We start from the raw sequence: 27,717 nt of genomic DNA, 5'->3' as shown, positions 1-27,717 counted from the left end.
TTCTGAGACATGTATGGATGAAACCTGATATAATGTATTGAATTGATGCATATTGTTTAATAAGATTGATGCATGCCTAAGCCTAATCCAAATTACTATATGGTGGTAATGAAACCTTAACTCGAAAGAGGCATTTCTTGGACTGCATGGGGTAAAATCTCTGGAATAGCTCATGCAAGCATGGATGAAGACTTCCCACATGTCTCCTGTGAGGGACTAAATCCACAGCCCTACTTTATGGGAAGACAATCTTGCCATCGTTGGTCTTTCAAGCTCTTTACATTACACATCTAGAATTTAGCAATAAGAGGAGCTTTAGATTAAACTTTGACATAATCTCAGAAGTTATAAATTTGATCAACATAACAAAAGAAGAAAAAGGTTATAATTAGAAAGCATAGTTGTCTCCCTCTCTTCCCAGTGAGCTAAAATGTGATAGTTACACTACCACACTCATTATGAATACTCCAACATATACTGTTGCTGGTATCTCAAACAAATGGAGGGAAATGGCTGCAGGCTGAGGCCAAAGGATCCAAAGGACAACAAAAGCAAGAATAGCTATGATGAACAAGTAGTGTACATGGACCACAAGTATAGCCACATTCCCACATCATCCATACTTTCTTAAATGAAGGCCTTTACCTTTCTACAACCTAAAATGATAACTGATTTGATTTATATTCTAAACATCTTACTAAGGCATGAAACTTGATCTGATCAGAAAGATATATATAAATAATTATGATGTAATTTCTTTCTAATGTGGTTGCTTCCGCTTTGGTACCATCTTAATTGTCATTTCATATTGAAGTTTAAACAGTCGGATGAAATATGACATATAATTTTGTATTCTTAAAAAGTTTATACCTAGTGGTTTTTGAATTTGTCCATGCAAGTTGTCTTCAATGATGATCTTGTCAAATTGAAAGATATCAACTTGAAGACTGAGGCAATCTCTGTTTTTTCAGCATAATTCTTTTACAAGTAACATTTAGCATTTGAGTCATGTTGATGTTCAATGTGTCACACTGAATTACATGAGAAGTTTCAAAAAATAAAGAGAGATGTATAATTTAATCTTGTGTTTTGCTTTCAGCAACCATCTGCTTTTCTAGGTTGAGAACTTTATGTAGCACCATTTGCTCATGTTTGTTGTCAAGGAATATTAGGATTAGGACTACAGTAATGCAAAACTTTGGTTGCTAAAACCATGAGCTGAAGGAGATCTTGGTGTGTGGAGCTTATGGTCACTTGGTTTTAATGTTGGATTACTTGTATGTTAGTGTAGGAAGAAGATCTTCAACAGTAGTTGCCAAAGGGAGTTGGAAGCCAACCTCTCCACCGGCTGCTCCTCCTCCATGAGGCATGCTTGCCCACATCTTCCACCACCTCTCCTTGATGTGCTCCCTGCTAATGCAGCAGAATACAGCAAACCTGATCTGAATCTGCTAGGTTGTATTCAGTGACTGAGTCTCCAGTGTTCATATACAGCTGGAGCATCTGAAGTCAAACTCAGAGAACTCAATTTGCTGACATTAATTCCACATTTGTAGTCCAAAAAGTCACCACATAAGATAAATGTCAACATTACTGTTGACAAATCCATGTCCTACCAAGAAAGCCCTTAAATTTCAGATCTGAATTCATTGGTCCTTTTTGATGTTTTCTGCAGTATGCTAAACCACTAAGCGTGTTTATAGGCCACTTCAACTTAACCAACATTTCCAATTTTTCTTATAAGAGATGTCAAAAAAATATGATTCCAGAGCTGAGTTAACTCTCATCCAGTTTTTATGATGCTTTGAAATCAAGGTTTAAAGCTTGACTGCAGTAGAAATACTTACCATTTCTTTGTTGAGATATATACTGGCATATGGAAGTAGGAATCTATCCATATTTAGGTGAAATCTGAACTCTAATGATCACAGACAGAGAGCTATTATTTTATAGGATTAAACCATCCATTTACTTCATCTCCTATGCAACCTTAAAGAACCTACAAAAAAAATAATTTAAATCTCTTTCACATTAGAATGGTTCAATTGACACATTGGAATTGTACATAATTCTGGCAAATCCAATATACTATGAATGTATCTGCAGAGCTGCAAGTTCAATTTCAGTTATAGTAGATGCCACCAAATTGTAGACATCGATGCTAATTATTTCATCGAAAAGCCTTTAAAATATAATTAGCAGAAACTTTATTATAATCCTCACTTGAAAATGTCAACAAATGCGAGAAATTCAAACTTAATCTTTGTAGAGAATGAATGGCCAGACTCATATGAACTAGTGGCAGCTGAAGAAGTGTCATCATCTCAGATGAATGGTGAGGAAGGACAATTCGAATTCCACATCTGCATTCATGGTTGATTTCGATGGTGTCACACATTACCACTCAGCTGTTCTGATGGAGAGTTGCATGCTCTTGAAGCAGAAGGACATCATCTTCATGACAGTTCATAGGATCAGGACCTCACAGGAAGATATTGGCTGTGGCTGTGCCACGAGCTGCTCAGAAATCTCTACAGGAATTATTCTAAATTGTATTCCAGAATATTTCTGGAATATTTTAAATGTGGCCCGTAAGATCTGAGTCAAAGTTTCTGAATGAAAGCAGACAAAGAGGTGTGCATTAAGATTATTTCGTATGAGATTTTGACCCCTCACCGCCCTCCTTTCCAGACTTTGTTCAGCCTGACATGTGATCCATGCTAGTCCACCAAAGAAACAAAAGAATAAGCAACACAACATTTAGGGCAGATGAGAAGAATGGCAAGTAGCAACAAAGATGTCATTTTTCTCTGTCATGAATGAAACCCAGAATATTCTGCTGGTGAATAATATACTACCAGCTTATCAGTCAATGGCTTCTAAAAAATGTGATGACTCTCATCAAAATCTCATCTTGCAAATAACATGATTCTGATGATACCAAATAATTAGGACGTAAGCGCTTACAGCAAGATAGAAATCTGATGAGCCATCAAATTTGACTCCTCTGTCAGCTAATTATTTATTGAGCAAAGCCGAGATGAACAACCATCATCATGATTGCAGCCGAAAGCTTTCTCTGAACAAAGAGCAAGCAGGATTCCAAGTTCATGGGCAAAAGAAAGGGACAGAACAGACCACTTGAGATCTCCACAGCCAAGAAAAAAAGTCTGCACCACCACCAGAGAACCAATGAATAAGAAATCAAAAAACGATGTGAGTGGAGAAGAATCACACACGCCTCTCAAGTTCTTTCATATTGGCTTATCGGATCCCTCATGCCCACATGTTTTGTTCTTGGCATTATATGAGGGCAGAGATTTGCCACAGTTTCTGCTTTGCATCCATGTAATCGACGGTAACTTGAGCATGATCTGGAGTCGGACATTCGATATGGTGTTTGCCGAGCTTTTCTGTTCATGCTTGAGATCTTCTGAAATTTATTTGCTTAATCCACATGTTTTGCAGGCAACAAAAATTCTCTTTTCTCATGTACTATATTCTTTGGTATATGGAGATCTCTTGCAAGTATCTATTAGATTCTTATTGGGTTTTGTTAGATTGAGAAATGTGACTTATAGTCTGTTCTAATCTCATATATATATATATATATATATATATATATATATATATATATATATATATATTGTTGTTAATTAACCTCTTGAATTATAAACCCACTAAAATATATAAAAAATTAATAATACTATTAATAATGATGATGATAACAATAATGATAGTGGTCAAGATTTGGGGAGCTATAAATCCAGTGGCGTATCCTCAGATTTGATTCATTAATGATTCGAATCGGATATAATTCGAGCATTCATATTGGATCGAATTGGAATTTAGGTCCATTGATGTTCGTCAGCATAGTTGTCATAATAATACAAACAATAATTAAAATAAATAAAAATAAATTATGAGGATGGATGCAAGAGGAGACGTTTCCCACTACGGGGGGATAGCGTTTCCCGCTCCAACCGCGGGTTACTTTACGGACCACAAGTCTTTCCCACCTTCCTGTCGATAAATAGAGAGCGCCCCGATGGGCGAGCGGCAGAGCCGATTCCAACCCCGGAAGCGCCGCAAGAGCGATCGAGGGAGAGGCAGCGAGGAAGAGAAGAAGAAGAAGACGTGCGAGAGTTGGGCAATCACGGCGTGTAGCGTTGGAGCCGGCCGGTGGGGAACCCACCGCCTCCTCGACCCCGCGCAAGTGGAGAACCTCAAGGGCCGCCCCGGCCTCGTCTTGGACAAGGCGCGTAGTCCCGCGCCCCACGGTGGTCGCGGTGCCCTCCCAAGCGCCGGCGGAAGCCCCTCTGACCTTCTTTTCTTAGCCGGAGGCGGCCGTTCCTCTGTCGTCTCTCCTCTCTTAGATTAGTTTAGCCTCCCCAACCCCTTTCCCTGCTTTCCCCTTTTTCACGTACGACGACAGAAAGATGCTGACCATCAAGAGGGTTCCCACCGTGCTTTCCAACTACCAGGAGGATTCCGGCGAGTCCCGTGGCTGCGGCCGGAATTGCCTCGGCAAATGCTGTTTGCCTGGTAACTCACAAAATCCCGTCTTGATTGGTTCTTTTTTGCTTCAAGATTTGCCTTTTCCCCCATCTGATTCTATTGAATTTTCTATCTATATTTGCAGTATCAAATCTTCCGCTTTATGCCTTCAAGAGCGATGCAAGACCGGAAATTTCTTCCTCTGGGGTGGATGAACCACCATCCGATTTTTTCCTCAACAGCCTTCTGCTGGGAGGGGTATTACTCTTTTTCTCAATCAAGTTTTGATCTTTTTTGCTTTTAGTGCCTTTCCTTGATTAAGTTTTGGCAATATTGCAGTGGGAGGATCGGATGAGCCGTGGACTGTTCCGGTACGACGTGACAGCATGTGAGACCAAGGTGATTCCTGGCGAGTATGGCTTCGTCGCGCAGCTGAACGAGGGCCGCCACCTCAAGAAGAGGCCCACTGAGTTCCGTGTTGATCGCGTCCTCCAGCCCTTTGATCCTGCCAAGTTCAACTTCACCAAGGTCGGCCAGGAGGAGGTCCTGTTCCGCTTCGAGGCCGGGGAAGGTGACAACGCTCGATTCTTAGAGAGTGCTGCTGTTGGTGAAGCCAACACCCCCAGTGTTGTTGCAATCAACGTGAGAGATATTCCATACTGCTTTTGTTATGTGGTCTTCGTTGTAGCTATTTCTCTTTCATCTTTCCTTTCTCTTCGTGCAATATATTGCTGAACTTGCTGCTTCTGCAGGTGAGCCCCATCGAGTATGGTCATGTTCTGCTGATTCCTCGTGTGCTAGACTGCTTACCCCAGAGAATTGACCCTGATAGTTTCCTGCTCGCCCTTCATATGGCTGCGGAAGCAGGAAGCCCGTACTTCAGGCTCGGGTACAATAGCTTGGGTGCCTTTGCCACCATTAATCACCTTCACTTCCAGGTAAATCTCCAGCCTTGCTCAGTCTTGCTAATTATTCTCCACTTATAACTACTCTTAGATTGACACAAGACAATGACACCTCAATGAAGAGATTGACGAAAAGCTTTGCTTGTCATGACAGGCTTATTTCTTAACCATGCCCTTCCCAGTGGAGAAAGCTCCTACAGAAAGGATTCCAGTTGTTAAAGGTCTGTACCAGAGCAACGTTAAGGTTTCAAAGTTGCTCAATTATCCTGTGAGGGGCCTTGTTTACGAAGGAGGAAACACTTTGAAAGACTTATCTGATGTTGTTGCCAACTCCTGCATCTGTCTTCAAGAGAACAATATCCCATTTAATGTTCTTATCTCTGACTCGGGCCGGAGGATTTTTCTCTTCCCCCAGGTAAATTAAATTACCGTTGTCATTCCTACCCACCTCTGTTTATCCTAGTGTTGATTTATCTTGTAGGTAGTTTTGTGGATTCTTCTCTTGTTTTTTCCTAGGCAAACAAACAAGAGAAATGCTTTTCATTTATGAAGTAGGTTTGATCCAGGTAAATCATGTGACAGACAGGGTGAGGAAGCAGCACAAATTAGATACAAGGCTTCTGTAGAGATTTTTTCAAATCAATTTATCTAAATATAGTGCCATATGGGTGGTATATAAAAATTGTTTGCTTTGGATGCTTAACTTTTAGGAGATTTACGCTATTTCAGTCATTATATTTCACTTCTCAGTGTCGGAGGGTGATTAGTACTTACGATTCACTTGATTAACTGCCTCTATTCACTTCTACAATTCATTGGCATGTTACTATTCTATAACATGATTCTCATTACATTGTGTAATGCCTTCATGCCTCTGGAGACTCTCAATTAATAGAGAAGTTGTTGAATTTGCTGTGGCAAAGCATGAGAGATAGAATCCTTTGTCAATCAACAAATTCACAATTAATCAATAGATGGATGCTTCAAGGAACTAGATACTACTACTCACACTGACATAGGAGTTCCCCAATTGAGCTTGCACTTTTCTAGCAGCACTCTTCTTTTACTGCCCTTTCTCAGTTGAAGAAGTTTATAAGCACTCTAACATTAAACAAGTATCTACTTTATAATAACAAAGAACCTTGCTAATCAGTTCTCTGTCTTTCCAAACTTTGCAGTGCTATGCTGAGAAACAGGCTCTGGGTGAAGTGAGCCAGGAGATCTTAGATACTCAAGTGAATCCTGCTGTGTGGGAGATTAGTGGGCACATGGTGCTGAAGCGGAAGAAGGATTATGAAGAGGCATCAGAGGAATATGCTTGGAGGCTATTGGCTGAGGTCTCCCTTTCTGAGGCTAGGTTTGAAGAAGTGAAAGCTTACATCTTTGAGGCCACTGGTCTGGAGTCTGAGGAGGAAAAGATTGAGCCTGAAGAGAATAAAGGAACACCACACCAGTCCTCCACTACAGCGGTCGCTGCCAATCACTTCCCAGAAGGTTGCCTGATCCTTCAGTGAGAAAGACGGTCACCTGTATTGCCTACTGCTGCTATTTGCTGATGCCTAGTTGTTTGAGGGGAATAAAGAGCAGATGTTCTATTTTCACATCAGCACTGTCTCAACTATTTCCTCCTTTTTTGTTTATCCTTCATTATAGTTTGCTTAAATATACTGCTTTTTGGATTAATCAGATTGTAGATTTCATTGTATGGATTTGGACCTATTAATAGTCGAAGATTCTCATTGTTCACTTCAGATTCTGTTTGTGTGGAGAGCCATGGCACATTGATTCTGTCCCTGTTTCTCTTGCTGTTTGACTTTGTAGCTTGCCTGTGCATTTCGATCATCATATTACTATACTGCCTGATGGATCTCAGCAAGGAAACACACAGATTGATGGAATTGAGGAATAATGATTAGTAATGCGAAGAAAGAAGGGAAAATGGCTGATGATAGCAGAGAGCTTATTTGGAAGTCTTGATTGATACTTCAAAGGTTGTCCATTCCCTCCCCTTTTCTTACGTGTACCGGTGATGAAGGAATTCTTGGATCATGCTTGGATATATATATATATATATATATATATATATATATATATATATATATATATATATATATATATATATATATATATCCAAGAGATACTTTATATTATCTATATAAATACGAGATGAGGACGAATAGAATACTTCTCATCTCATACCCGTACTCGTACACGAATTAAAATGTTTAGCTCAAACATTAAATATATTAAATTATCAATTCAAATTACATAAGATAAAACTACAATAATAAATCCTCCCCGTAGCCCGTGCATACTTAATCCCTAATTGTAGGCTCTCAATATCGATTGTTTGACTTCATCTTTGTTAATCCTTCATCACACTCCAAGAAAAAATGATTTCTCCATCATACTCTATCAAGAAAAAATGATTTCTCTAACGACGAATAATGAACAACGAAGATAATTCATCACTATCTTTCTCTTTTTTTCTTTCTATCACACACTCCTTTCTCCCTCCGTCCCTCTTCTCGACGTCACAATTCATGTCACTTCATCACAACACCTCTGCCCCCTCGTCATAGCCTTCACAGGTTATCCTTTGCCCACTTCATCGGAACACATCTGTCCCCTTGTCGGAACTTTCGTAGGTTATAGAGGATATAGAGAACCTACACACGATATAACAAATGCCGATGGCACATCAAATATGCTGTATAAGTTGTATCTTTTCTGTACAAGCGAACTGACAAGTACTCGGATCACGTCCTTCGATCTCCCTCACAAACATTTCCCCCTCTTCCTCTCAAAAATCTTTTAGCAACTCATGCCGTCAATACGGGCAACAAAGAAGCGACGAACAGCTAAAACGATGGCCGATACGTTTGCTCCATTCCAAGGTAATCCATCATCTCGTCGTCGTCCTCTTCTTCCTCCTCGTCATCGTTATCTACGCGATTGATGTAAGTTTTGTCTTTTATGCACGGCACTGGTTTTACACCCTGTTGAGAGAACAGTCAACAAATCACCAATTAACAACTGAACCCTGAACTACTGGACCCTTATAGCATGATGATCTCAAAACTTCGGGTCTTCTTACCTCTGTGAAGATCTTAATGGCTTCTTCTAAGGACTTGCTGCTCAGTATCAACATTGCTGCCTCCTGAAACATCAAGAAACGATGGAAGAAAAATGCATCAGCAACCCACGAGTGGATCACATGTACCACGCAGATCTCTTCTGAAGAAGAAAGAAGAGCAAGTTACCCTCGCATTCTGGAGCTCAGCGTACGTGAGAGTTCGAGGCTCTAACTCGATGGAAGATGTCCTCTCCATCTCACTCTGCCTCCTTGGGTTGGGTGGGTGTAACACGATAGGCGTAAGGGAACAGCCGTGTACTCCAACAGGAAGAGTAGGGCGGCAACACGGGACACGCGGCCACGCTGCATGAGAGGGCGGCCAATGCCACACGTGGCGAGAGGTGGACACGCTGGTGGCGGTGGTCGACACGTTTCGACCATGCAGCGGGTTGTGGCGGCCGCCATGTCGTTGTCAGAAAAATTGCATACAGTTCCTCCATTAATGAATTTATCAGTTACCCTTATTACTTTTAACTATCATAAGATCACCATTAATATCATCACAATCATATCATTCATCACCGCTATCGTCACCATCGTCGCACCTGCTATTGCCACCGTTGGGCGCTTCCTAGCACCAGCACTATGTATCACACCATCACCGGGACCATGATCTTACAACACAATTAGTTGGTGTACCGTATCGATGTCTCGAGGTTGGTTCGATACGGTACGATACCAACGTATCGAACGATACATCAGAACATACCGATTGATTTCTTCTTACTGTAGTATTATAATACTACTATAATATAATACTATAGTACTGTAACACGATCCGTCCGATAACGAGCGATCCACGTATCGATATATCGTCGGATCGATACCTACCATCCGTACCAAACGGTACCATTCGAAATTACATACCATCGTATTACCATCGATATTCGTGAAAAGATTACTTTTAGAATCAATATTTTTGAAGTTAATGCAGCTTTATGCAACCAAACATATTAACAAACATGTAATTATTTTCATACACTTGTTTTAAAAATCACTTATGTTAAAGAGAAGCGATGTCAAACACAACATTGTAGTCTTCCGCAGCGTACGCACCTTCATGCTTCTAACTTGCATGTTTCCATATTTGGCGGTTCATCTGTTCTTCCGGACCTTTTGGAGATGCCTAATCTCATACCTACAGAAACTAGAGTCTCGAGTGATCTTTCACTGTTTGAAAGAAGGTCCTCGTCTATCTGAATGGCGTCCTGCAGAAATCAAACAATAGATGGATGATAATGGATAACGACGAATCAGGAGAGCTATTGATTTAAGAAAATTGATGACCACTAATAAGAAAGTGTTTTACCATCAGATGCGTACAACTAATGAGAAATGCAATGAAATCAAACTAGAAGCGTTCAGTGCAGCAAGTGTATACTTTATCTGTTTTATTCTGCTCCCCTCCTCCCATTTTCTCTCCCGGCATGATGAGGTAGTGTGTGTGCACTCGTACATGGAGAACCCATACCAGTCTAGACCAGGGGTTGGTATCGGTCTCAGACCAAGACACAAAAACGTTGCAATGGATCTTAGTTTGAATAGTGATATTGGCCTCCACAGAGCTTAATGACAAACAAAATATCCATGAATTCGACCGTACGTACATAGGATCTTCTGACTTCTTGTTATATGAATTATCTTAAAAAACCACAAAAGTCTATAGAAACATAGCTTACTATTGGTATGAAAAGAGTTCTATAATTTCCAGCAGAAAGGTTATTTTGTATAATAATGGAGGAAATAAGATGATTTCTGAGGCATGAATCAGAAGACAAACCTTTTCGAAGACACATATCACAGTGCTTCCACCAAATGAAAAATACCCAAACTGAGAAATAAGTAAAAAAATATTATGTTTAGAGCATAGAATATCTTTTTTCCACGTAGGGTAGAGCAAAGTAATAAATCAAAATAAAAAGAAAGAACCTCATCTCCTTTATGGACATAGTCACCCTCATTCTTTGTAAAGGTAATGCTTCCTACCATTGTAGCTCCAATTGCAACAAATGCCACCTGTAAATAAATGTGAAGAAAATAGGAATGCTAGTATGCTTATTATATCGAAAAAATTATTCTACAGAAGAGCCCAAATGCCCTAGTTATTTGCAGCTCTATTCAACTAGAAATATCCACTTGGTAGTAGATTTAGACAGATGCGCTGTAGGATAATTGAAAGGAAAATAATGACTGCTGGAAAATTCTAACTCCAACAAAGTCAACAGTTCAAGAGATTGTATTTGTTCCAAAATAGGAAAGTGAAATTCCTCGAATAACAGAAGTTTCTTATGAAGGAAATTCCTTTTAGTTTTCTGGGGAAGTATTTATATCTATTGGTTGGACTAAATATATACAGAAATAATTATATTCATGGAAACGTATAGCATTGCTCATACAATAATGAAAAAACTGGATATATCAATAATAGAACAAAAAAACAACTGGCAATACAGGTAAATAGTCATAACTTGTCCATTGTCATAGAAGAATGATCAAAGTGTCTGCTTTATTGTAATGCATGGGATTTCAAGAATAAATTCAGACTAAAACAGCCTCTTATAAACCAATAGACATCTTGAAGATATACTATGAAGTATGAACTATGAGCTAATTCACATTGTTCAGAAGAAAATATAGGCAAAATACTTCAGAACATGGATAACCCTTAACATAGAAAGATTTAAGTTCATTATATTATAGAAAGTACAAACCTTCCCAAATTCTGAGGTTGAGATGATAGATACAACTCGTTTGTTCTCGGTGAAAACATTACAGTACTTACTGTTTACAGCAATTGGGTTCACCTTCATCAGAAAATCACAAATTAGGATCAAACAGTTCTTAATGATAAGGTTAAAAGAGACAAAAGCTAAAGAAATTAGAGGAAGATATTTTGACAGGATAAAAGAAAACATGTATATACTGTTTATTAAAAGCCTAACCTTAAAAGAGATAAAGCTAAAATAGAAGAGGAAGTTATTTTGACTTGAGAAATGAACATATGTACATACTGTATATAAATATCCTGGAATATCAACAAAACTTTCAATTGTACCAGAGACAGGAACATGGAAACGATGGTAATCCTGCAACCACGAAATGACTAAATGGTAACATTTAACATATAATAACAAATTCAAAAATCATTTTACAAGCAGTTATGGTGAGAGCTACACCTGTGGAGCCAGTCGAAAAATCACTAAAGATCCATCAACAAAGGCACTAGAGCATGTATCCTTCCCTAGAAGGCCTTGAATAGAGAACTTTCGGCCCTGCAAGCTTAAATAAATATATGTTAGGTGGCCATTACTTTCTCAAGTTATTAACACTTGCCAGTACCTAAATCTTTGTTTCTATGTCCTCAATACACATGCAATTTCTTTACTTGATTTCTGTACTCAAAAGAAGTTCCAACTTCCAAGTTCCAACAGTAAAATAAGGAGCCACACTAAGTGAATTGTACAATATATTGCATAAACATGACTGTAAATAATGGATGGCAATACATTAAGTTTCACTGACATAGATCACCTATATCGTTTTGGATAATATGGATATTGGAGTTTAGCAAATGATCACCTTATTTCAGGTTACAATGCATATGGAGCTAAAGTACTACTTGTCCACCTGTTTAAGAGCTTTTGTTTATTTTTTGATAATCCTAGGAGAAAAGCCAAAGTTGAGAACTCTTCTTGAATCAGGAAGAATAGAATAGTTAGAAAGAAATGCTTTTCTTTCCCAGTTTCTATCTTCTTGAAACAAATTTTGTCATATCAAAATGGCATATTAGAAAATGGTGAAAGTAAGTTACTAAAGATCATCAAGAAAGAAAGATGAATCTATCATGTAATGATTTTGATAAGATATCAAATGACAACAGCTTTATGATAAATGTTCCACAATGTTTTTCATTAAATTGTCAAAAAAATATAATTATATTATAATATGAAAAAAACACCTGGAAGAATAAATTTCACCTTAATCCAAAACCTTAAACTCTCATTAGCAGAATTAAAAGCCATCAGGCGGCAATCAGCTGCACAGATAGCAATGTCATCACGTTCAGGGTAAGCGATTGGTCTTGCACCAGGCTTCAACTCTCGTATAAAGAACTCGTTAAAGGTCTGCAGTAGATATATTTAAAATTAGGACTGCAGTAGATATATTTAAAATTAGGAGGGCAATATATCTCTTAAGAATAAGATGATTACAGGATATATATCCTCTTTGATACAGTTTATGTAAAATTACTGAGCAACAAGTGTTTTGAATCCACCAAAGATATAAAAAAAGCAACATCATATCCTACTTTATCCAAAATTTAGCATTACACAACAGAAGCTTTTACATCTTCTGCCTCTTCCATCAATTTCAAACAACCTTTCTTATGACTGAAACCATATAAGAGATATAATTTGAGAAAGTAATTTGTCAGTGATAGATTCCAATTGATATATCTGCCCTATTTTACTGATTATAAAGTATTGGTCAAATCAAGTTAGAGATAGAGTACATCAAGGTTGACTTGAAAAACATCGATGTTTATATATGGAAGCAACCATTTGTTCAAGCCCCAAAATCTGGTCTACAAAATTTCTTTTCTTTTTTGTCTTTCCAATGTTTACAGGACGTAATTCACAGTTATCTCTCAATTAGCCAGCAAACAACATTTGTAGATATCGTTTGTAACATTCTTCCACCACTCTATTTTGCCTTGTTCACATGCTTTTTGCTAAGGCAACTAAAAAATGATATGGAATTCACAAGAATTGTCTTAGAGCTCTGATTGTCAATAAGGATCTAGTAAAATGTTGGCAAATGCCAGTTTGAGATTTAGAAAACTATTATTTGGAGGTGTTGGATACACAGACTGCAAACATTCACTTATTCTGCTTGTCTTATTACGAGTGATGACATCATAATGTATTAAATCAGATATTTCATTTACACTAGTTCAAGTTATTCCTTGAGTACAGAACATGAGTTAACAAAAGAAGATCAAATCAACTAATAAAGAATTTTGAGTACATCAAATGTGCATTTTGCAGGTGGCAATTGCAGTACAATTAAAGCAATTTAGATTCCTTCGTAAGGTTAAAGCTGCCAACGGTGTGCATAAAGGAACTTCTTCAAAAGCTGTCACAAGTTGAAATGTAAAGAGGGAAAATCAGAAAAACAAAAGCTTCATGCAAGGTTTCAATAACAAGGAGCAAGGAATCAAATACTGGGAGGATCAGTACTACCCATTGCATTAATGGTCCAAGGAACGACTGGGTTCTGGACCCCATAGGTTGCTACGGGTTGCTATTGAATTATCTATTGATATTGGGTGGTATGAGCTGGTATACCAATACTATATCAGTTCAATCGGTTACCTAAACCAGTACCAAACCAAGATTTGAATCCTCAACTAGCATTATGATCGAGCTACTGTTTCCATCACATCACTTGAGTCGTACTGCCTTTAGTTTACCATTCACCAAGTATTCATGCCGCGAGACACTCATATTACCTCCTACTCTCTTTCAGTTGAAACCCTAGCAAACTATAAAGAAGACATAATAAATATGATGCAAAACATGAAAATTGTTGATGATAACTAAATTTGGGAAAATACCTTGAAATATTCAATTGGATACTTGGCCTCATCCATTTTAAGTTGACCCTGCACCAGCATAATTGGACGTTGAAAAAATAATGGCTTAAACAAAAATTGTAACAAGAATACCATGATGTATATACAGAATAAATAAAACTAAAATTTAAAGAGGAATTGGCATAGTGCAAATGTCAGGCTTGCCGAATGCCAACTAAAGAGCCCAGTGTTTGATAATTTTGTTTATTCTTGTTGTTGGACGTCATCTTCAGTTTCACAACACTAAGAAAACTGGAATTAGAGTAACAATACCATCTCTGGATCTTAGTCAAATAACTTAGACAAATAACAGTACATAAAGCAAACTATAAAAAGTTCATATAAAACTATAATTACCTTCATATAATAATGTGAAATGGTAGCAAATTAGAAAGAAAACAGTGTAAGAAGAGCCCCCTACTAATTGTGTATTAAATTTAGATAAAAATAAACTGCCTTCCTGACGAATTCTGAAATTTTGACAAAGTAACGGATGATAGACCACTAAGAACAGATAGCAACCCTGCACATTCTTGTTGGCTCTACTACAGTCAACTAATGTTCGATTATTTGCTCTGTTATGTTATCCATTTAGCACAGAATCTTCATATTTTGCAGAATACAATGATTCCTGCTCTGCAAATCACAATTATCTGGCCAAGACTATATTCTTTTAGGTTTACTAAATATCCACCTAGAACACACATATTATGTTATCCAAGTTTGAAGTATTAGCTGATTCTGATATATTATCATATCATTTTCATTGATGTAGGCCAAGGCTGACACAATTTTAGTTGATTTCTCAGCCAGCAGAAATTAGCCATGATCAGTTTTAATTGATTGTACTACCCCAAAGTAGGCACATTTCAGCCAATTCCAACCAATTCACTAACTCAGAAAGAAAACAATTAGGAGGCCACATCTGTCTGGATGGCCACCATAGGAAGGGAAAGTGAAGAGAAGGATGTAAAGGAGGAAAAGCAAAATAATATGTGTATGTCTCTGAGGCATTCATCATAAGCATCAGAATAGTTATGAGCCCATTTTAATTAATTCCAAAACCTCAAGAGAAGAAAAAGAAGAAAAGTGAGAGGAGCTCAACAACTATCGAGTTCAAGGCGTACCGCCTGATACATGGTTTTTTTTTCTGAAATCATTTTTTCATACACCTATTAAACAGAGTATGCACCTGAAAAACAAAAACTTGATATCAAGTCATAGTAAGAACATCTGCATTTGAAAATCACATGTCTCTAGAGTCTTATTTTAGGAAGTATGGATTTAAAAAGATTTAAATTTTTAACGCACGCGGTATTATCAAACACAACATTCCATGTTCCAAAGGCTATAAAAAAATCTTCCTTAAATAAACAATGTTTAGAAATAGATGATTCATTCCTATTAACTTTCCAAAAGTATATATTCAAAATCATACTTAACCATAGTGAGCATTTCCGATAACAATATGAATAGTAAAACAATGAAGTATATGCCCCAAAAGTATATGAGCAGTAACCTATAACAATGAAGCAATTCTATTATTCCTTTAACCAGTAAAAAATAATATTCTTTTTATAGCATGGCTAATGTCACAATATCATGATCTATAATTTGACTCCTATATCAGGTCATTTGAACCCTAACAAGAGAAGATGACAAACATCTTGTAGGCATTCCTTAATAAACATTAAATTCATGGATCCTTCGGCTTCATTCTACATATCTACGAGGCAAAAAGCCTCTTTATTCATAGGAAATGGTTGTTTGTACTTTGTATATTTCCTTACTAGAAGCTTATTAGCTTTGAGTGATTTTTCTTGGTCTACACCTTCAGCATGGAGATAATGTGGTTCCTAGTAGATGGAGAAATTGGAAGTAATTCATTAAAGATCTGAAGGAAATTTGTAATCATCAAAATGGCAGGTTACTAATTATTATTACAGTCACAAGTATTTTCAAAATTTAAGCCCTTAGTATGCATGGTGTATATAGGTGCACATGCTTTCTTTTCTTCATTTACACCTAATTTTGTGATTGAGTATAATACTAGAATTCTAACTAAAGAATAAAAACAAAGGGTCCTTACTTTAAAGAATTCAATGAACTTTGGTATGTCTTTGGCAGATTCATGTGAATTCATCCGCTTCCCCTGCTTCTCTGAGATGTTTTGTAAGAGGTCCTTAACTCCTATACATAAGGAAAATATTGAATAGAAATTTTGTAAGCAAAAGTATGCAGAACTACTATAGAAAACATCACATGTGAGTACGTGACAGAGGTATATAGCAACAGAAAAGTTCACCAAGGAAAAAATAGCTTCAAAGGCACATCAATTCTTCTTATGAAAAAGAAATAAAGGAAAAATGTCACAATAAGTTTGTTGAAACTTGAAAGCACAAAGCCCACAACGAAAAGCATGAATATGACTTGATACAATCAATTCATTTGCAACTCATTCTTATTGTCCTTCAGAATTTGATGAGGTTTATTGACATATATCAATTATGATTGATTAACTTGGAACAAAAAATAAATTTATGATTGACTAACTAATGCTTGACCTAGAGAAACCATGAAGACACTTTTTGCAACATATGTGGCAAGGATTTAAGTCACTAAGACAACCTTGACTCTTGTGATGATAAGGTCATGTACATGGATCCTTCCTAGACCATGCACTGGTAGGAGCCTTATGTACTTTTGCCACCCTTGGATTTAATCATTTAACTACATATATTATTGCACTATGTGAGCAAAAAAACCTTAAAATTTATTGGTTAAAATGACATAACATACTGGAAGAGTTTCTTAAACATTATGAATGTTTCATTAATGTACCTTAGATTATTACATTGTTTTAGTTGCATCGATTACTTACAGATTCTTACACTTTAAACTTTTGATCATCACGTGCTGGAACTTCATGTGGAATTCCATTCTTAATTTAGACTACTACTAGGACACAAAAGATACCAGAGCATCAATGTAGATTATATTTTATTATCAATCGACATCACATGTTGATCCAAGTTGAATTCTAGCTGAACCCAAAATGCCTGCCATCTACCCATCACATTAATTCCAAAAACCCTGGTCATTTTTGTCTAGTTTTTAACTGAATCAGTTAATCTCAACTAATCAGCAACTGATCCTAATTGGTGTATGGCCATCTCAAAAGGCCTGATCATTCTATGTCATTTGAGTTCTCCAATCTATTCAGTCAGATCCCAGTTATACAAAATCCATCCAGATCTTGTAAAGCTTGATGCAAGATTCATACTCATAACTCACCCTTGCTCAGTAAATGACTTTGTATAATGACTGTGTTGCTGTATTGTTGAACTTTTAATGATGTATAAACTGGATGATGAGTTTAAATCTGAAACATGAGATTTCTTGGTAATAACATGTGGATCATGATTTCTTGTTGATATGCATTTATCATACAAGCACATGTCAAAACAGGGCCGGTGGAAGTTAAGCTAATGTCGAGCTAGGTAGCAAAAACTTATTTTTAAGCCTTTGTTACAATGTGGGCTTTTTTCGCAAAATTTAGTACAAAGATTACAGTCAACCATACAAGAAGTTCAAGCACGTACTCTGTTCTTGCACAAAATGCAAATTGTTAGCTTTCTGTATGATGAAAAACTTAACTCAGAATTCATGCATTCAGATATTGTAATGAAAACAAAAGTGTATGTCAACGAAGACAAAATGGAATGCTGGAATGTCATAATAACCCTATAAGATGCAAAGTCAGGATAATAATATCAATTATAAAAAGCCCTTGACTTCACAAGGTAATAATGGTTTCATATTCTCTAACACTGTGGAATGCTAGAATAACTGGAAATTTTGCACATGGAGATCCAAAATTCCATATGGTGTTGGATCGGAATACCTGTATTTATAAGTGTCAAGCCTACTTTTGATTGATATATTGCTCTCATGGACAGAACTATCTTTCCATCTATTATTTCTTCAACCAATCCCTTTGTTCTTCGATCAACAACCTAGCATCCAGTTATATGTTAGATATTTTCCTATTATTCACTACAATTATGCTAGAAAGGTGCTGCAAATAGAATGCATTTCTTTTTTTTTTCCAAGTATCATAGAAACACAGTTCTTGAGAATCAAGAACCACTTAGCCGAGGGAAAAACTAGTAATTGGTATTTGGTAATACGAACATAATGAGATTTAAACACCAATGATTCACAAAATCAACAAGATAAACTTTATAGATAACTGAAAAACAATTCACTGATTATAGAAAATAATAACCATATCACTTGAGTAGGGGTATATCTTGAAGAGCAAAGAAAAACCAATGTCATATAAGTATGATCATTTTCTTTTTTTCATTTTTCCTTTTGACAGAGTCAAACAGAGTTTATAAATTGCAAAAAAGAAACACAATTGGTTACAAGGGGAACACAACAAAGTGTTGACACATATCATAAAGAAAACCAGGAATAAAAATTTAATGCATGTCTAAGATCCCTCTATTACCCAAATGTTTCTTCTAATTATTCCATGCATTTATGTCATACCCATTTTTTCTTGAGTTCAGAATATGGTTATTATGTCAATTGGATTTGGGTTACCGATGTTAGAGATGATAAAAGAACATTGGAGAAATGTTTTGGACATTCCTTATACCAAGCCAAGAAATAAGAAATTTCTGGTAGAACTGCAGCTTTTTAGCAAACAAAAGGCATCCAGCTAGACTCGAATAAGAATTATGAAGTGATATACTACTGATGAATATCTTATCATTTGACTGCAGAAAATTTAATACCGTGGAAATGAATTCACAACATATTCCAATTTATATTAAATACTGAAGATCACAGATGTAACAGAACCTCATTGTTGCTGACTATGATTTTAACAAGTTAGAATGATGAACCATCTCCGTATAGAGTAAAATGAAGTCGGTAGTGGATGGCCATGTCAGTTGAATATTGATATATGATATATTGGCACAAAGGAACACTAAACCGATCTCAAAGTCAAAACTATCATAGCTTGTAGGATATTCCACCACTGGAGCTTGTCAAATGATGTCATAAAGAAGATAATAAGCCTTAGATCTTAGTATCTTTTTACTAAGTTGATTGTTGTACTTAGTCTGATGCGTGTAGAAACAAAACAAATTGTACCAAAATATGTGAGGCACTGGATCCAGAACGCAGACCAATGTCATATGATGAAACATGGGCCCACTCACTAAGTTTGAATATCCACCTGAAATATAAAGAGGTAGATCATCTCAATTACACAATTAGAGAGTTCAAATATTTCATTCTAGTTGGATGGAACTTGGAAGAACTGCATTTGGATGAATTATTATTTTAGAAAAAATAAGCAAGCTCACCCATAAGATGCTTCCTTATCTGTTAGAAATCCACCAGTCATAACCTGATTTCCAGTTCCCTCATCAAAGCATAATGTCATATGGATCATATCATTCAACTTGTCAAGCTTTCCAAGACTCTCACCACATACAGGGCAGTTATTGATCAGTGGTTCACTGCAGTACTACACAAAGAGTGTCAAGTCATGTTGAAACCAAGAAAAAAATAGTACTACTTATTCATACTTTGGCAATTTTGACAATTGAATTTGAAACCACCAATGGCTAAAAATAGATGGCATATAGAGCAACAAAGGGTTAATACTTTTCTTGTTGAACAGCTATCAGTGTTGCTAACTCATCCAAGTCAACTACACCATCACCATTCTTGTCTGCTTGCTTGAAAAGATCTTCCGTCTGTTTTGCAAACAAATGTTCTTCATGTACCAATTATTTAGAAGTAAACAAAGAGACAAGCAAGAACCGAACACAAAGAAACTGTAAATTGTTTTGACCTTGATAGCAGCCACTTGATTGCCAAATGCATTGATCAATTCGGCAAATTCAGAATATGATAGTTTGCCATCTCCGTTCAAATCCTGATATCAAATTTCAAGAATTCCAGTCATTTGAAATTTAAAAAAAAAATTAAAAAGAGAAGATGTGAATTTATCCAAATCGAGATCATTGAAGTAGAACTAGAACTTAGTAGAGCCAAAAGATACCATTTTTAAATAATTCTTTTATAGTTTGTCTGAAATCTCTGTAGTGTCTTAAGTTGGAAAACAATTGTGCAGTTACTCATGCACAACCTTTAGGAACACTTGAATTGTGGAGATCTGTTTACACCAACTAAACGAGCAATAAATGGACTTTCAGCTCCTTAAAAATAGAAGCTCGGCACTATGTGCATATGGCACCAGATCAAGTTAGCCAATTTCCTTCAAGTTTATGTTACAATATAGATACTGAGAAACACAATCATATTTGCATACACATAGCAAACACCGAGCACCCACTCTCAGATCTAATATCATGCATTGATCAACAGCCAAGTTTCCTCTTTTCATTAATGCAAATTATTATGGATGTATGTTCAGTGTAACACACACACACACACACACACACACATGCATATATATTGAAATGTGAGTGGATATTTAAAGGCATTCTAGTCATTTTCTAGATAATTTTCCCAGTGCAGTCAAACCATTTGAAAATTATCGAGGTACCATGTTAAAAGTGATGATGTTTGGTTGGAACTAGGCTACAAGTATTTGGAACATCACAACTATAATATTATGAATGTAAGAAGCCGCAAGGCATTAGTAAGTTCTACAGGCACTATCTAACTCGCATATTAGAGTGAAGGTAGAGAAGCTATTTTTGAAATTTGAAATATGTGGAATAATGAACAAAATAATGCTAAATGGGAGACATTTGTGTATGTCTAAGTGAGCATCACAACTGAAAGACCATATGTGATATAAATCCAAGTTGATGACAAGAACTTATATGATTAACCACCTTAATGGTTGTATAAAAGGTCCACCTATCAGAGGACAGTGTCCTAATTCAGAAAATTGGTATTCAGAATGTAGTGAATGATACAAAATATGGATATTATGTTATAGTTTGTTCTTACAACCACCAAAGCAAAAGAAGAGATATCCTAAAACATGGAAAGATGAAAGACATACCACAACAGATAAGATACGACGTGCGAAGAATTTTTCTGTTTCAATTGGATCCTGCCATAAAGCCAGAAATATTACTTTTAGATAATTCAAGCTAAACTATGAGCATTTTATTTGTTCCAAACAAAGGAGAAGGAAAAGACATGATAAGTTGTGTATATACCTCAACATAACACAAAATAGATATACTACCCACTGTTGTACTTGATGAAGATGGGTCTAAGAGGCTAAGTTCTTCAATGTTGTTCTCTGATTCCTGCAAGAATCAGTGAGACTCTTATGTAAAATGATGAGATCACATAGTAAATGAGACTATTAGGGAAAAACTAAACTCCAATTAGTTGTACGGATTCTGGAAGCTGAATTATGGTATAAAATAAAATTTTGACATCTTGTCAGACTGCTATAGTATAGTACCGATATATCGATCCATACCATATGATATAAATGAAAAATAATACTAAATGTACATTGACTTGTATGAACCAGTATTGAGCTATATGGTTTGGTATAAATCCTTGGTCAGACCAGTAAAGACCAATTGGTTCACTCTCAGTATTGAGCTATAAGGTTTATGCATAGGAGATTACAAACTTTTGTGGCTCCCCCTTTTTGTGTGCTCTCGAATAACCAAAAATGACAAGTGATGCTCACTTGGCCAAATCCTTTTTTTGCCTGAAGTACCATCATGATTTGCTGGAAATTGACGAGACAGGACAGACTTGTCCTTCAGCTGATCCTTGCAATATTGCTAGATACTGCTGGTTAGGTTGATTACGGAGACTTTCAACAAGTTCTAATGATCCTGACCTATTTCCAATGATGGAATACAGCCGATCCAACTGACCTGCAAACTTCTGCACCATAGCACAGACTTATGGCATACACTTACCAAGCACATATTGTTGAAGAAATTTACAACATATTAAAACAAGTTTTCCGCTGCCATTTCATTTAGCCGTGTAGTTGAGCTGCCCACTCCTGAGACCCAAGGTAAACAAGACCATATAATTGGGCTAAATCAGGCCATTTTGGAACAGACTGGATCGATTTGGTCCAAAAAATTTTGAAATGCCTTGATTCTTTGGTCTTGAAGCCACACAGCAGACCTCTCAACCCCCATTCACGAGTTTGCAACACCATACCACCACTTGCTTTCATCAGAGAAGGAAAAATCTGACCAGACATGAAGTGGCAGGTAGACAATCGGGTTTGCCTTTTTCTTCCAGCAGGCGTGGAATACAATTCACCATTCTAGTGACCAGCCAGCAGCTCTAGTGTTATTGAAACTTAGATCCTACTGAAGTGTACAAGTTTGATCCGCTTTGTATGTAAGAGCAGACAAGAGAATTAGGGGCTATAATAACATTGACAAAGTTCAAAATAAAAGGAGTTGGAAAATCTCTGTGGGAGTGGTGTCTCAGTGCCATTTGATCAGAATATGATTACAAGGTACATACAACTGAAGACGTAAGCTCAACATATGTAATAAACTTGTTTGTTTTCATATTAGTAGTTCATAAGATAATATGAATTAGTAATACACTGCTCTTTCCACAGGATCCAGAATGATCTACAGGTAGGAGAGCTTTCATAAAGAGAAGTACTATATGTTGGGAAGCATTAAATAGTGCAGAAACAGAAGATAAAGTAATCTTACTTGACTTAGCACTTCCAAGAGATTGATTTCACAGTATCCAACGAGATTATTCTTGGATAACCTATTTGTCTGCATAAGGGTAATTATGCAATAAGTGCCTTACTGTAATTGTAAGATAAGCTATTCAATTGAAACCAAATCAGGTATTTGGAAAGATAAGAAATGAATGATAAAGAAACTCAACCCATCAAAATTACCATGTGATGAAGACATATACTATAACCAAACATAACACAGAGGGCAAGGTGTAAAGAGCTCAAATGCAGAAAGATTAAAGGTGATAGCAGTATAGCTGACTACTGAAAAGTTCAAAGATCTCAAGGCTCAAAATCTCTTATTTGATAAAATTGAACATAGGTGAAAAAGTGATTAGTTAGAAAATGTAATCATGCTTCTTAGAACATTGAACCAACTGATCTCAAGTAATGAGAAGAAATGTAAAAGCAATTTTGTTAACAGTCCATATAACAACATACCTCAATTACTGATATACGAGCAATAGTCGGTCCATCTTTTTCCAACACAAGTTTCTTTTCCTACAAAGAAGTAAGAACAGAAGAGACTGAATTACATTCAAATACTGGTTTATTCCATGACCTACACTTTCATTAAAAAAAAAAAAGAATGAGGAGAAGGAATAAATTACTTTCTCAGATGATAGGAATAAGAGAAGTTTCTTGATCATGACATGTTGTTATATTAAAAACATGCAAACTCTATTCTAGTAATAAATCATTGTCTATTATAATGCCAAAATTCAAATATGATTTGCCTTGGCTCTGAGTTGACGAATAAATCATCCAAAGATCCAAACAGAAAGATCGTATGTTCCAAGTTTCTGAAAGTGGTTTACTGTTCCCTCATCTGTTAAGGGATAAACTATTACCAAACAAGAAGTAGGATTAGAATGTATGGTGCTAGATAATGTATGAAACAGGTACAAGTAGATCAAAGGGCACAAAAGGCAGGGACCTCATCTCATAAGATTCAATTTATAGCTTTTTATATGTTCACTGGAACTGGACACAGGCAAATGAACGAGATGTGGTGGTATTAGAATGAACAGATTTTCTTACTGCTTGGTTAAAGATTATCAGACAGCAGTGCTGCAGAGACAGAGAATGTCAAGAAAAACATTAACATCCTCATAGTGCTCTTGGTTTAAGGTGAGTACTGATAATAACAATCAAAAAGTAATGACACTTGAGTTAGTAACTTAGTATCATAATGTTAATTATGTTATGTATCCATTCTAGTCTAAAATCTTAAAATTAACAGTATTGACAACTAAAAGGAATGATGCATCTACAATCAATTGGTAAAAATGTGATATCTCAGGACTAGTTGGCAACACTTGCTAGTTGCTAAAGGCCCTATTATGCTCTAGACAAAGCCACAAGACTTTTGCATGAAAATAAATTGTTATTCAAATAAGGAACATGATCATGTATTATGGGGTGTGGATGAAAATGATCATAAGTGAATTCCCAGTGTCGGGATTCAAAAATTTTTGTTCATATCAGAAGGTTTATTGTGGTCATTTATTCAAAGAGTACTGCAAAAGACAGCATATCCAAGTCATAGCCATAAAAGTAACAAAGATGAAAAATGGAATTCTGCATATTACATGGATGTATTACTAACGTAAACTATGTTATACATAAGAACAGTCCCAGTAGGAATGGTGATGAGAGCCAAATACTCACTGATCTCCAGATGGGCTTCTCAGTGCTGCAGCATTGTGCATGCGGCCGGAAAAAGAAACCATTATAAGTACTTCCATAGAAAGATTCTAAGAGATACAATAACACGGGCAAGGTAAAATCATTTAATAGAGACAAACAGAATCTGAAAATGGAAGAAGAATGCAGTTGAGGTAAATTCAGACTCTCTCATGAAAAGAAGAGAAATCCAATAGCAGAAAAGCTAGTGACACTAATTACAGAGTTATTATCGTGTAATACACTAATGTATACTGGACATACACAACTCATGAGAAGGATGGGGCATAGGCTCTAGTTTGACTCTAAAGAGTAGTGCATCTCTTTTAGATGATCACTGTTGGCTATGTCAATAATGGCATTGCCATCATTTGAGTTCTTTTAAACTGTAAGCAATAATGATGTGGAATTAGGTTATTTCATCCTTTTACAGAATGCAAAGAAGAAAGATTGAGAATTATGATGAGGTCATCATGGTCATTGTTTAAGCATTCTATCGTAAAGATGAATATCTAAGGGTCACACTTCAAATCAACAAGATAATGTGCCAAAGTTTAGACAATTATCCAATTGGCTGGCTACTGTCCTAGTCTTGATCCTCTAGGAACCAAGGTAAGAAAGAGTCAACTTCTGTGACCTACAAGACAGAACTTGGAAAATTTTTATGTTTTGCTAATTACCAATGAATCTAAGAAGATAAAAAATTTGTGCAAAAATAACTAGCAGCAAATATTCCCACTTACCTGTCATAAGCTAAATGGATCTTCTCCTGCCATTGACCTCCATTTAAGGGCAAAGATAGTAAATAGCTCAAAGTCCATCAAATGTTTTCATTATTTTTTTCTTATTATCTTCCTACCTTTCACCATTAGTCGAAAGTAACTAAAATCACCTTACAAATGCACTAGTAGTTCTTTTGTTCATAAGACCAAAGGACCATCAACAACTTTCCATCATATTAATTTAAACTGGAAATATCCCTTTTTCTTTTCTTTGTTCTAGCTTTTATGTTACAACCCGACATCCATCTTAACATTATCATTGTATTAACACTAAATATTTTTATATGTTGTTTCCTAGCTACCCAGCATCCTAACCTATAAAGCATATTTAGCCTTAAAACCAGTAAGAATGTGTAAATGAACCACAAAAACCAAACCTAAATGATTCATTTGTCTCATTTCTTTTTAGGTCTTTTTTTCTCACCTAATTGGTTTTGTTTCTATTTATGAAGTTGGAAACCAGACAACTGTTCATCGTGAGCATATTTGTGAATAATAAAAAGTGAATTGAGAATATTAGTTAGGGAAAGCATTAAGTATTAAGCTTTGGTATATTACCAAAGTTTTATTATTATTAATTAGTGTAGGTAAACTAAAATATTAATTGATTCCAAAAACTAAATCATTAATGAGGTAAGTCATCGAATATTTGCTCTTGCATTAATTGAGTTTAGAAGAAGAGTGGCCTAATGCACAAGGTTTATGCCTATAGTTCACAGTCTCATCAGATTCTGATATGATCCGTGTCGATATCAAACACGGCCGATCCAGTTTTGGCCAATCTCTCAGTCTTATAGTTAGAAACTTGGCACATCTTGGCATAGACAACCCAGTTTAATTATGAAACTAACCTATAAAGAACATGGAAACCACGATACTTAAATGGCAAAGATCAGCTGATACCCATCATCTAAGGCTCTCTGCAAAACACTTGGCACTAAACAACGCGGTTTAAAGCTGAATCTAATACATGAAGAACATGAAATTTGTGATACTTAAAATGGCACAGATCCGTTAAAACCACCGTTTATACTGTGTGTAAGAAACTTGCCACGATTAGACAAACAACCCTGTTTAGTTTCCAATCTAACCTATGAAGAACTTGAAATCTATAACACTTTGGATTGCAAAGATCAGCACATAATCAAGCATGCAAATGCAAACTTGTAAATTCTGAAACCCAATTGATTCAGGAAATCAAGAACATCTGCTATACAAAGAAGGAAAAGCGAATTAATAATCAAACTCAACTGATCTGAGGTCTCCGTGCGGTACGTACGCTCTCCCAACGACAAGCAGGCGAACCACCGATCCTTGAACTGCATCTCCGCCTGCGGAGTCGACGGGCCCACTAGCATCATCGTCGTCCCTGGAAACAAACCCAATCACCACACAAAGGAAACGGCTAGGATTAGCTTACGCTGATGATCTCGATGCGGGCGATCCCTGCGAAATCGTCGGCGGCGAGGTTCTTGACGAGCGGGGGGTCGGAGCCGTGGTCGTGTCGGTTGGTCCGGAAGCGCCGCCGGAACCGGGAGAAGCGGGAGTGATGGTGGCGAGCGTGGCCATCGCCGGAGGAGTCGTCGGACGCGTCGGCTCGCGAGCTTCCGTGACCCATTTTGGCGATCGGGCGATCAACGGGCGGGCAAGTGAGCGGAGCAGGTGCGATGGAAGAGCGCTGCAAATAATAGATTTTGACTTCGAAAGGGTGGGAGGACTTCGTTAAAGAGTCCTGTTGTTGGTTGATAATAACAATAGCGCCACCCTCAACGGGTTCGTCCGCTACGCGAGCCACAGGGATAGAGACTGTCAAAGAGGCGGCCGACGTGGGGAACGATCAATGGATCGTCGGGTTCTCGGTACGTGCATTGCGTCTCCGAGTTCTCCCTTCCGAAGAAACTTCTGATCCCATGTCGCGTTATCCCACGGTCCCCGAGTTCTGGGGCCCGCGATTGAGCTCATCGTGACCACTGGTCGTACCTGACCCATCTTCCCACCGTAGCGGGCCCCAATGCTATTGAACTCATCGCGACCACCGGTCAATCGAATCGAGGAGGGTATATGCGTCCAGGTCCACGGCGGACCCATCTCCTAACCATGGTGGGCCCCACAGCAATTTGCGGGGTACATGCAGCGGGGTTCATCGTCGACCCACATTCTCACTGTGGTGGGTCCCAGGACCAATGAGCTGGGCCCCTGTTCCAACAATTGTGCAACGTAACGCGGGATCATCAAGTCGGGTAATTGGAATACGCGGAACGATAGCATGTGGATGGCGTGATCTGATTGGAATACGCGCACTAAGCCGCCGTCATGATTAG

At 37.1% G+C, this 27,717-nt stretch overlaps 3 protein-coding genes across 4 annotated transcripts; 1 reads left to right on the top strand and 2 right to left on the bottom strand.

Annotated features, from left to right (window-relative positions):
- Positions 1–4,064: 4,064 nt before the first annotated feature.
- Positions 4,065–7,153, top strand: LOC135651551 (GDP-L-galactose phosphorylase 1-like). The gene is made up of 6 exons (XM_065171698.1): positions 4,065–4,545; positions 4,643–4,755; positions 4,837–5,139; positions 5,250–5,435; positions 5,557–5,817; positions 6,581–7,153. The coding sequence occupies exons 1-6, from the start codon at positions 4,440–4,442 to the stop codon at positions 6,914–6,916; spliced, it is 1,305 nt and encodes a 434-aa protein (XP_065027770.1). The 5' UTR covers positions 4,065–4,439; the 3' UTR covers positions 6,917–7,153.
- A 930-nt stretch (positions 7,154–8,083) lies between these two features.
- LOC104000793 (uncharacterized) lies at positions 8,084–8,831 on the bottom strand. The gene is made up of 3 exons (XM_009422922.3): positions 8,666–8,831; positions 8,500–8,562; positions 8,084–8,401 (listed from the first exon to the last, which is right to left on the bottom strand). Exons 1-3 carry the CDS (start codon positions 8,732–8,734, stop codon positions 8,264–8,266), a joined length of 270 nt encoding a protein of 89 aa, XP_009421197.2. The 5' UTR covers positions 8,735–8,831; the 3' UTR covers positions 8,084–8,263.
- Positions 8,832–9,424: 593 nt separating this feature from the next.
- Positions 9,425–27,089, bottom strand: LOC104000763 (phosphatidylserine decarboxylase proenzyme 2). Of its 2 annotated transcripts, XM_009422895.2 has the most exons (21): positions 26,817–27,085; positions 26,648–26,727; positions 24,600–24,624; positions 23,370–23,429; positions 22,894–22,962; positions 21,397–21,489; positions 21,237–21,287; positions 20,052–20,135; positions 19,862–19,953; positions 19,558–19,713; positions 19,343–19,427; positions 18,078–18,189; positions 16,263–16,363; positions 14,156–14,203; positions 12,516–12,662; positions 11,715–11,810; positions 11,550–11,624; positions 11,250–11,342; positions 10,468–10,554; positions 10,319–10,369; positions 9,425–9,746 (listed from the first exon to the last, which is right to left on the bottom strand). In XM_009422895.2, the coding sequence occupies exons 1-21, from the start codon at positions 27,012–27,014 to the stop codon at positions 9,597–9,599; spliced, it is 1,953 nt and encodes a 650-aa protein (XP_009421170.2). In that variant the 5' UTR covers positions 27,015–27,085; the 3' UTR covers positions 9,425–9,596. The 2 variants fall into 2 exon arrangements, with proteins under 2 accessions (XP_009421170.2, XP_009421169.2); XM_009422894.3 differs by having other exon boundaries at positions 11,250–11,624; positions 26,817–27,089.
- Between the last annotated feature and the right edge of the window lie 628 nt (positions 27,090–27,717).

Source organism: Musa acuminata, chromosome BXJ3-10 (assembly GCF_036884655.1).
Source record: "Musa acuminata AAA Group cultivar baxijiao chromosome BXJ3-10, Cavendish_Baxijiao_AAA, whole genome shotgun sequence".
NCBI lineage: Eukaryota > Viridiplantae > Streptophyta > Magnoliopsida > Zingiberales > Musaceae > Musa > Musa acuminata.
This window is presented reverse-complemented; position numbering and strand designations above follow the sequence as displayed.

Excerpts from the sequence above, each read along its gene's own strand:
- LOC135651551 (XM_065171698.1), top strand. The coding sequence starts at position 4,440 with ATGCTGACCATCAAGAGGGTTCCCACCGTGCTTTCCAACTACCAGGAG. Across the intron at positions 4,546-4,642 it reads CGGCAAATGCTGTTTGCCTG|TATCAAATCTTCCGCTTTAT; the intron begins GTAACTCACAAA and ends CTATATTTGCAG. Across the intron at positions 5,436-5,556 it reads TTAATCACCTTCACTTCCAG|GCTTATTTCTTAACCATGCC; the intron begins GTAAATCTCCAG and ends TTGTCATGACAG.
- LOC104000793 (XM_009422922.3), bottom strand. The coding sequence starts at position 8,734 with ATGGAGAGGACATCTTCCATCGAGTTAGAGCCTCGAACTCTCACGTAC. Across the intron at positions 8,563-8,665 it reads CTGAGCTCCAGAATGCGAGG|GAGGCAGCAATGTTGATACT; the intron begins GTAACTTGCTCT and ends TTGATGTTTCAG. Across the intron at positions 8,402-8,499 it reads CCATTAAGATCTTCACAGAG|GGTGTAAAACCAGTGCCGTG; the intron begins GTAAGAAGACCC and ends TTCTCTCAACAG.
- LOC104000763 (XM_009422894.3), bottom strand. The coding sequence starts at position 27,014 with ATGGGTCACGGAAGCTCGCGAGCCGACGCGTCCGACGACTCCTCCGGC. Across the intron at positions 19,714-19,861 it reads ATAGCTGTTCAACAAGAAAA|TGAACCACTGATCAATAACT; the intron begins GTATTAACCCTT and ends GTAGTACTGCAG. Across the intron at positions 16,364-18,077 it reads CTTGACACTTATAAATACAG|GAGTTAAGGACCTCTTACAA; the intron begins GTATTCCGATCC and ends CCTTATGTATAG.